Source organism: Panonychus citri, unplaced genomic scaffold (assembly GCF_014898815.1).
Source record: "Panonychus citri isolate SS breed McGregor unplaced genomic scaffold, ASM1489881v1 Contig00049, whole genome shotgun sequence".
Lineage (NCBI taxonomy): Eukaryota > Metazoa > Arthropoda > Arachnida > Trombidiformes > Tetranychidae > Panonychus > Panonychus citri.
The window spans coordinates 1,430,640-1,440,998 of NW_026515454.1; the positions used below are offsets into that span (position 1 = coordinate 1,430,640).

Genomic DNA, 10,359 nt, shown 5'->3' on the forward strand with positions numbered 1-10,359 from the left:
ATATACAACCAAATCCATGAAACAAAAGGGTCAAGAAAAACAGCAAAACACCAAAGAATAGAAAAAAAATCCAAGATTAAATGGAGAATAAAATAATTGGAACATCACATAAACCAAAGGGAAAAAGATAATCAAATCAAATAACTTACCTTAATCATTGTATTAATTTTAATTCACTTGTAAACCTAAACTATTACAAAGCACTTAGACAAAATTACCACTAATTTAACGAGTTTAGAACAATGAAAAGACACAAATTGAGGTTAACCAATACAACATTGGCTACCTTACCCAAGAACTCAATGAATTAAATGGCAGACAAAATGGCGATTATATTGAGAGTGAAGGAGAAAATGATCTCACTCACCTTCCTCTTCTTCCTCGAGCAACAGCCAATAGAATTTCGAGTAAATGTCACGTGATAAGCAGAACTTGTTCTCTAAAAGAAACACAAACACATGATTCATACGCAATCATATTGAGTTTATTCAGCCAATTAAATGTCAACCGAAATATGTTAAGTACCAGGAAACATACGAATTACGATTCACTGAAGCTCAAAGGTCAGATTACTGAGGATCACCTTCTTGACCATCTTCTTCAGAGTCCATGGTTGTTGTTCAATTGAATAATTAGTCAAGTTGTTAGGTAATTATTGTTGAGTTTCCATCGATTATCTAACTAACATTCAGAGTGGAAAAGGATAAATAAAAATCTCTGCCCTCTACTCTATCGGATTGACGAGAACTAATGAGAACTCGGCGAAAGGGAAACCAATTGAATTTAGAAAATATATTTTTATGACAATTAAACAATTGACAACAATAATAATAGTAGCAAAGAAAAAGATGATCAAGTTGATGATGGAGATTATCTTAAAAGTGAAAATGATGTACCAATGAGCCAATTGTTATGATTTGATGATGAGGATGAAAAAAAGATGAGAGAGAGAGAGAGAAAGAGATACGATAAACTTATAAACTCTTAAGGAACAAATAGAGGAAAGAGATGAGAAAAATGATGAGAGGAAGTAAATACAAGAGCAACAAGCAAATACAATGTAAAGATAAATGATTAGTTGAAAAGTTTTCTAATTAAAACAAACAATAGAAAAGAATCAAAAATTGATGAACAAAAATATTAAACTTTCTTTGCGAAACTTTTAACATTTTCAATCTTCGGTTTGGTTGATTTTCTGATCTTCAGATTCAAAAAGAATCCGATAGATGGAGTTTCTTATCTTTCTATCGAATTAGAAATTAATTGTTGATTAATTATCTTTAATTTTTTTCTAATCAACATTTACTGTCTTAACAATCAACATTCCAATCAACTAATTAACTATAATTCCATTGATATTTTCTACTAAGATTAAAATTTTATATAACCAATTTGATTCGACAATGATAATTGTTCATATCTCGATCTTATTTAATTGTCGCTTAATTGGTTCGTATTTTTTTTCGTGTATCAATTGAATCTAAAATTTTGTCTTCATCATATTGAAGAGATTAATGTTCAATTTACTAATTAATTGGTCTACTAAATTGCCGAGTAATTAGTTTTTTTTTCGTGATTTCTTAATGATCATAAGAATCAACTCTAATTAATAACGATGATTACGTTCTGATGACGATCAGCAAAATTATCTATTGCTTGGAATTGGTGAAAAATTTTCATTCTCTCCATTAATCTTAACAATTTCTTCTGGAAAAGGTTATTTAATTACCAACAATCTAATTGAAAGATTTTATCTAGAAAAAGAAATGAAGAATTTAGTTAATCGGTTGACCTCTAGATGGCGCTTTTCGATTTTCGTTTTCAATTTTTTTCTTTTTTTTCAATGAAGATTTGATTTTCTTTCAGTTCTGTTAATTTCATCAGTGAATTAGTTAATTGTTAAACTTTTCTTTGATCAACTTGATTTAATTACTAAACTATTGTCATCAAATTTTCTACAAACTTTTAATTCTTCAAAAAGTTAAACTGTCTTGGATTCTATTTAAGAATAAATCTCTAACTGGTGTTTCTTTTTTTTCGCATATTGTTTACTTTCAATTTTCGGTTTTAATTTGATTTAATTGTTTTATATCTGTCAAAATGTGTGGTATCTTTGCTTATATTAATTATCTCGAACCTAAAACTCGTAAAGAAATATTAGATTTTCTAATTACTGGTTTACAAAGGTTAGAATACCGAGGATATGATTCTGCAGGTAAGATGGAACATTTTGTCTTTTCTATTCTCCATGTTTTTCTCTAGAAAAAGTAAACCTTTTTTTCTCTTTCAAGATGGTGATCATTTTCTCTTTAAATCGGTTTACATATTTAACCTTTTTCTTTTTCTTTTTCTTTTACCTTAGGCCTTGCTTTCGATGGTCCTTTGGGAGAAACTGAGATTATTAAACAGAAAGGAAAGGTTGCTGTTTTATCGCAAGAAATTTGGTCTCGAGAAAATTTAAATTTCGAGGAAACTTGTAATGCCCATGTTGGTATTGCTCATACCCGATGGGCTACTCATGGTGCTCCAAGTGCGATTAATAGTCATCCACAGAGATCTGATGATGATAAACAAGAATTCGTTGTTGTTCACAATGGAATTATCACCAATTTCAAAGAAATTAAACAGTTCCTGGTGAGTCTAGACTCTCTACTTATAATCGTTGCAAGTGAAAATCATTTAAAAAGAGGCCATTCAATGGGATGGTCACTTTTTTTATGACCTGATTCGTTTTGTTCTTTTTGATTGATGAGCATTGAGCTAATTTATCTTATTTGGTGTTCGATTTTTGAGAAACTTTTCTTATCCATTAACTTTGACTTATATATATACTTTTTTTTTCTTCCTGGTTCCTAATTCTAGATGAATAAAGGATTCACCTTTGAATCGGAAACAGATACAGAGGCTATCGCTAAACTAATTAAACATATTCATGATAAACATCCTGATTTTACATTCCGAGAATTAGTTGAACAAGTCACTCTACAATTGGAAGGTGCGTTTGCCCTAGTTTTCAAAAGCTATCTTTATCCTGGACAGTGTGTGGCCACTCGACGTGGAAGTCCACTGCTAATTGGAATCAAACCAAAATCACCTTTATTTTCAAATCATATTCCAGTTTTATTCAGTCATAAAGATTTAGTTCAACAGAAAGATATCGCTCATTCTGCTTTGGCTCGAGCCAAACTACAACGGTCCAATTCAACAACTGAATTCACGCCAATCACTGATCACGCTGAGGTTGAATATTTTTACGCTTCCGATGCGAGTGCCTTTATTGAGCATACAAATCGAGTTATCTTTCTTGAAGATGATGACGTTGCTGTTATTGAGAATGGTCGACTTTCCATCCATCGTATTCGTAAAGATCTTTCTGATAAATCTCCCTTAACTAGAGAGATAATTACTCTTAAATTGGAGATTCAGGAAATAATGAAAGGAAATTTCAGTTCTTTTATGCAGAAAGAAATCTTTGAACAACCAGAATCTGTTGTAAACACCATGAGAGGAAGAGTTAACTTTGATACGGAGACAGTTATCTTGGGAGGAATCAAAGATTACATCCCTGAAATAAAACGTTGCCGACGGTTAATCATGATTGGGTGTGGTACAAGCTATTATAGTGCCGTTGCAACTCGTATAATTGTTCAACAATTAACTGAATTACCTGTAATGGTTGAGCTTGCCAGTGATTTTCTCGATAGCGAAGGACCAGTTTATCGTGATGATGTTTGTTTCTTCATCTCTCAATCAGGTGAAACTGCCGACACCCTAATGGCTTTAAGATATTGTAAGCAAAGAGGAGCGTTAATTGTTGGTGTAACTAACACAGTTGGTAGTAGTATCTGTCGAGAGAGTCACTGTGGTATCCATATAAATGCTGGACCCGAAATCGGTGTTGCCTCAACTAAAGCTTATACCTCGCAATTTATTTCATTGGTCATGTTTGGTTTGGTTCTTAGTGAGGATAGAATCTCAATGAGACCCCGTCGAAGTGAAATAATTAACGGGCTCAAATTATTACCCGATCAAATTAAATCAGTATTGAAAGTTGATGATCAAGTTAAAGCGATCGCTGAAGAGCTGTACACTCGAGAGTCGATCATGATCATGGGTCGAGGTTATAATCATGCAACTTGTCTCGAAGGTGCTCTTAAAATTAAAGAATTAACTTACATTCCATCTGAAGGTGTTCTTGCCGGGGAATTGAAACATGGACCACTCGCTTTGGTTGACGAGGGAATGCCCGTGGTAATGATTGTTACTCGAGATAAAGTTTACACAAAGTGTATTAATGCCGTTCAACAAGTTCTGGCTCGTGGTGGACGACCAATAATCATTTGCGAACAAGATGATATCGAAACTCAGGGAATGTCATACAAGAATCTGGGAATTCCTCATTCGGTTGATTGTTTACAAGGAGTTTTAACTGTTGTACCTTTGCAACTTCTCGCTTATCATATTGCTGTTCTTCGAGGTTGTAACGTTGATTGTCCAAGGAATCTCGCGAAATCAGTTACCGTTGAATGAACAACCAAGTGCAATCAATTCATTCCTTATCAAGCATTTTCTTATTAATATAATAATCGAATAATTTTACAATCACTGAGATTAATTGCAATTATTTTCTTAAATCAACCATCATCATCAATCTCTTTATTCATCTTCTACTTATTTTTAATTCTGACCAACTGATCATCATCAAAAAAAAACAACAACAACAACAAATTATATGAAATTTAACCAAGTGTCAAATTTTCCGTTTTAAATTGTTAACTGATTTAAGTTTGTTATATTTTACTTTGTAACAATCAGAAACTGAAACAAAAGATTCATTTAAATTTATCAAATTGATGCAATATTATAAAAAACGCTTACAGATAAATCTGAATCCAAAGTTGCCATAATAATATTAAAGTGAAATTATTTCAAAATTTAAATTGTCAACAATTTACTTTGAGAAATTATCTCTATAACAGAGGTCATGAAAATGTTCATCTGGTTCCAGAAGATGATTAAGAACCGGATTTAATGATGACTTGATTTGATGACAACCAATTGAGTAGCCGAATTGTCGTTCCAACAATTAAGAAACTTTTTCTCATGCAATCAACTCTATCTGCTTATACTATTATTTTGAGCCTTCTCATCATGATAATCCTCTTTCTCTGTGTGAGATCATGAAGTGAGAAGGGATGATGACGAAAGATGAGAAGGATGAGAGAGAATGAGTGAGCGAGAAAGAGAAGAGGGAGATGGAGAGAGAGAGAGAGAAGCTAATCTACCTGTAGAAACTCAGAATTTTCAAGTTCTTCTAACAAGTTTTTTCCACTTTCATTTGTTTTCTTTTCAATTTCAATAGAAATTCAATTCAATTCAATTTACCAATATCAGGTTCTGATTATCTGTTTCTCCCACTCTCTCACTCTTACACTCCCTCGGTGTTTGTCTCACTTACTCACTCATTCCTATGTTTAAATGCCGATATTTAAATCACTTAGTTAATCACAAATGTTAAGCCAAACAAATTATCACAGAGTAAACAGTGAATTTTAAACAACAATCAACAATTTTAACATCTTAATTGTGTTACAACCAACAGTCATTGACCATTGATTGCCAACTAAATTTAATTCAACAAGTGACCAGCTAAAAACCATGGACACAATTAGTAAATTATTGTTACTTTTAAGTTACTTAAACTTTATCATCCAAGTTCAGTCAAAAGTAAGTTAATTAAAACTATTTGTTTCTAATCCTAATTTTATTGGCAAACAATTAAATCAGTAGATTGTTTGTTTCTCAGTTATTGACACCGATCACTGATTAATTGTTACAATCAAATGACCTTGATTAGATTAATGAATGAAACCAATTAATCAAAAATAGTAGTAATAAAAATCTGTTTGGATATATTGATGAGTCGAAGAAAAAAAAACGAGAAATTAATTGTTTCCGTTGATTGTTTTGCTCGATTAATTGATTGTGTTAATTGTGTCATTTACCTTGGACAGATTAATTTGAATAGTTCACCGTCAACGGCAATTGGGTTTGGTCAACGAATCGGAGCTTCGATTAGTTCATATTCCCTTCCGATTTATAATCTCGGCTCAACTCCGACCAATTTACAAGCTGATTGTTCAGGTGAAGCTTTGTTTGGTATGTACGCTGATTTATCCTCCGGCTGTAGTTCGTATCATGTTTGTCATGGTGGTCGGCGGGACACATTCACTTGTCCACAGGGAACATTATTCAGTCAAGAATTAATGACCTGTGATTATTGGTATCGAGTCTCTTGTGGTTCAAACGGTGAAAGTTACTCACCACCCCAACAACCACCACCACCACCGCCACAAGCATCACCACCACAACAATTTCCCCCTCAAGGTTATTATCCTTCATGGTCATCACAACCCTCGATCCCACAATCACCTCAACCTCAACAACCATCAGATTTCATCCCATCAACAGGAAGTTATAATCCATCAGGTTCATTTCCAGTATTCCCTCAATTCCCTCAATCCCCTTACTCCCCATCATCACCCTCATCCCCTCCCACACCCTATCAACCACCTTCACCAGGAACTTATCCCTCCCTCTCACCACCATCATCACCTCCAGTTGAACCTTCCTCTGAAAGGGAACGACCTGAAACAGAAGAAGAACCCAGAACAATTAGACCTCCCACCGGTAGTTATAATCCATTTGATCCTCCCTCCTCCTCTGGACCCAATCTCCCGGTTCCCGTTGCACCAAATCAACCACAATACCCTCAATATCCCCAATACCAACCACCCTCCGGGTACCCACAGCTACCAGGAAGCTATTCACCATCTTCACCCCCATCGGCGGGTGGACCTCCCTCACAACAACCACCCTACTCATTCAATGATTGGAATCAAGATGAACCTGAATGGACTTACGCTTGGATGAAAAAATCAGACCAACCAACTGATCAAATAACAATTAACACCAATGGTCAACCTGAAAACAACAATAGATCACCAAGTGAACCCTCAACTGGTCTACCTTTTGATTTCTCGCTGGTCAATGAAAAATTAGGAGGATCAGCAGCAATTAAGGAAAGATCAGATTCACCCAGTCCTTGGCTCTTCCCAATCAACAATTTGTATAAAAAAGCTTAATCCAGTTTAGTAAAATTTCATCACAATTTACTAATCACTAACTTTCAACAACAACAATTCTTGTAATCAAAACTCACCAACACATTTGAAGGTAAAAAAAACTAATTATTAAACAACGAAAAAAAAAATCAAATTTTCTAGTTAATTGTTCAACAATTTACTTTCATATGAATTAATTACTCAGCTAAATTAAATCTCATATCGCTCATTAAAAGCTGATCATCTTATCTATATTTGTATTAACATTTACTATTCAGCTAATTGTTAATATAAGTTACGATTAACTTTTTCGTACAATTTAAATTATTACGATGATTAAATGATTACCATTGCTGATTGAAGGTCAATTTTGATTATTGGTATTAAATTGTTATCATAGATTTACAATAATTACTATAATTATATTATACGATAACAATTTAATTCTTGTTTTTCAATGTATTCTTTATGAGTAATAAAATAATAGATTAATTAACATTTAATTGCTAAGAAGGTAAATCTAAATTAAAAGAGAAATTTTAATTTACTCATCTTACCAATTAAATGAATGACTGAATCAATCTGAGATCATTGTTTTTTTACATAGTAATTAATTAATTACAAATGATGATGACTTTTACTAATTATCGCTTGATAGTGTTAAAAATTAATCACAATAATTAACTGTAATGATCTCATATACAGTTGATTGTTTGGATGTTTAAGAAACAGCAACAACAATCAGATGGTAAATACTAATAACTGATATTAGATTAGATTAAAGTGAATTAAGGTAATTGTTTATCAAAATTTACAGTTATTAGTTGAAATTGTGTCACTAATCTGATATATCAATAGATGATGAAAACATATACAATTAGTTAATTCCCGCATTAATCAATTGGCTAATACGTTTAGATGATTGATGTTGATGAAAATCAGACAAGGTTAATCTTCATCCATTAATTTTAACTATTATATCAGAAAAAAAATTGAATGATTTGTTTTTCTCTCTCTTTCGGGTTGATTGGTGAGGAACAATTTGTTAATCAAAACATAAATCATGTTTTAAATGTGATAAATTAATTGGAAAGAGTTAAAACAACGATGAGGAATAAAGATTCACGGTCAACACCAATTAACAGGTTGGTTAATGTTTTTGTTGTTAATCCTTCGGGAAAACAAAGATGAAGGGACACACAACAGATGATGAGAGAAAATGATGAAAATGATGATGAACATTAGGCGGTCCTTCAATTAAAACAATCTAACTAATTTATGAGATTGTAATGATAGCTGGAAATCTAAAAGAGAATAAAAAATCAAGGTAAGAACAAAAAAGAAAGAGAAGAGAATAAAATAACAAAAGCGACCAAGAGAAAATTCTAAAATTCTAAAAATTCTATTCCAATCTTTTCGCCTTTGGATTATTATTATATATTAACAAGAAATAAAATGATAATCTGGTGATGTACTTACCTGGATGAATTTTAATTGTTGTGTAGGTTGAAATTTAATAAGATCCAAGATTAATATGATTAAATTGTAAGAGAAATCAATGGTTATAATGATTGGGCGTCTTCACCTTTAAACACCAACAACAAATTAACAAAATCTTTCAACTGTCATCATCTATTTAACAGTAATTACACCGAGAACACAATTGATTAACTAACCAACAATTTATAAATCACATATAATCGAGTTTCCTATGAGAATTAATAGTAAATTGGTAAATAAACAATTAACTAATTAACAACAACCTGTTGACAACAACATGAGGGTTGAATAAACACCGAGGGCATAAAAAGCATAAGAACCTTGACCAAATCGATCGGCTGATTAAGCGTAGAACTTTTTTTTCGGCTTATTGATCAATTTGGAGAAAATTAATTTTTTCTTGTTGATCGTTTTATCATATATATTTACTATTGTTAATTGTTATTGTCTTTTCTTTAATTTTTGTAGTTTTATTGATTTATTTTTCTTTAATTGTAACAATTTAGACCAAGGACAGTTAATTGTTGACCATTGATTGTTTATCTTGTTCCTCTTTTTCAAGGTTCCAATTGAAAAGTCAACAGAGGAATCAGTTTTTCTATATATTGACAACACCTACTTTTTGATTGTTGTTTATATTTAATATTTAATTGTGATGGAAATAATTTTGATCGTTAATTGTGATTACCTTTGATCGTTGGTTATATTGTTGGTAATAACAATTGGAAATGTTTATTTCTCCGTTACCAGTGTTGAAGGAAAACTTTGACTGGGTGGATTGACTAACCTTCCGATCCGTTGGATTTAGATAATCACAAAAGTCACTTGAGATTATGACAATTTAAATTTATCTACTTTATTTGATTATCTTTGTTTTATCTTTAAGTTTGATTGATATGTTGACTATTTAATATTGGGTAGGTTTCGTTTCGTTTCAATTCAATTGGATGGAAGATCAATTTTGAAATGATCGTTTTCTAATCTTTGTAAATGAATTTCAATACTCTTGTAATTGGTAAGTTAACCAACTAACTAAGATCTATTCTTACCAACTAATTATATTCTCATTCTTTTAACCCAAACAGATTCTAAGCAATTTGTCAAGATTATTTAAGATTAATGTCACCTTAATCATATGAATCTCTTACACTAATCTGATGCTCATTAAGCTAATATCTCTATTATCAATACCACTTTTTTACCTTCATCACTTCATCATCATTAATTTCATTGCCTTGTAAAGTAATTGACCTGAGCAAAGAGTGAAAAAGAAAGTGATTAATATCAATCAGTCAAAGCATCGATATTAATAGTTGAATGGTTCCAAATGATGGTTTAATCAATTTCTATCCACAATTAACTAACCACAGAAGACCAACAGTTCATCTTGACAAGCAAAAAGAAAAGGGTTATCCTTGGAATTAGAATCCAACCTGAAGACACTTGATGGTAAATTGTTTTTTCTAAATTTATATTTACATAGCACTTCAAATTGTGATTAACCTCTTAATTATCCATTGGTCATCTATTGACTGTTGAAACTGGTCAAAGTAATCAGAAAATCTCTCCAAGTGTCTTATATAACAATTAACTTGACCGTTTATCTTTGCCTCATATCCATCAAGATAATTTATTAAATCAACAACTAATTGTTAAAATTAACGTTGATTAGGATTCAAAATGAATCCTTAGAACAACAATTACAATCAACAATTAACTTGATTATTTTCTTCAT

General features: G+C 31.8%; 2 protein-coding genes and 1 long non-coding RNA gene across 3 annotated transcripts; 2 read left to right on the top strand and 1 right to left on the bottom strand.

Moving 5' to 3' along the window:
- The first annotated feature begins 1,932 nt into the window (after positions 1-1,932).
- On the top strand, positions 1,933-4,638 carry LOC128385423 (glutamine--fructose-6-phosphate aminotransferase [isomerizing] 2-like). The gene is made up of 3 exons (XM_053344284.1): positions 1,933-2,215; positions 2,363-2,634; positions 2,863-4,638. The coding sequence occupies exons 1-3, from the start codon at positions 2,101-2,103 to the stop codon at positions 4,528-4,530; spliced, it is 2,055 nt and encodes a 684-aa protein (XP_053200259.1). The 5' UTR covers positions 1,933-2,100; the 3' UTR covers positions 4,531-4,638.
- Positions 4,639-5,456: 818 nt separating this feature from the next.
- LOC128385437 (uncharacterized) lies at positions 5,457-7,372 on the top strand. Its single transcript, XM_053344308.1, has 2 exons — positions 5,457-5,727; positions 6,015-7,372. Exons 1-2 carry the CDS (start codon positions 5,659-5,661, stop codon positions 7,143-7,145), a joined length of 1,200 nt encoding a protein of 399 aa, XP_053200283.1. The 5' UTR covers positions 5,457-5,658; the 3' UTR covers positions 7,146-7,372.
- A 671-nt stretch (positions 7,373-8,043) lies between these two features.
- Positions 8,044-8,919, bottom strand: LOC128385451 (uncharacterized). Its single transcript, XR_008324730.1, has 2 exons — positions 8,604-8,919; positions 8,044-8,428 (listed from the first exon to the last, which is right to left on the bottom strand). It is a non-coding gene; the product is annotated as an uncharacterized LOC128385451 (long non-coding RNA).
- Positions 8,920-10,359: the final 1,440 nt, after the last annotated feature.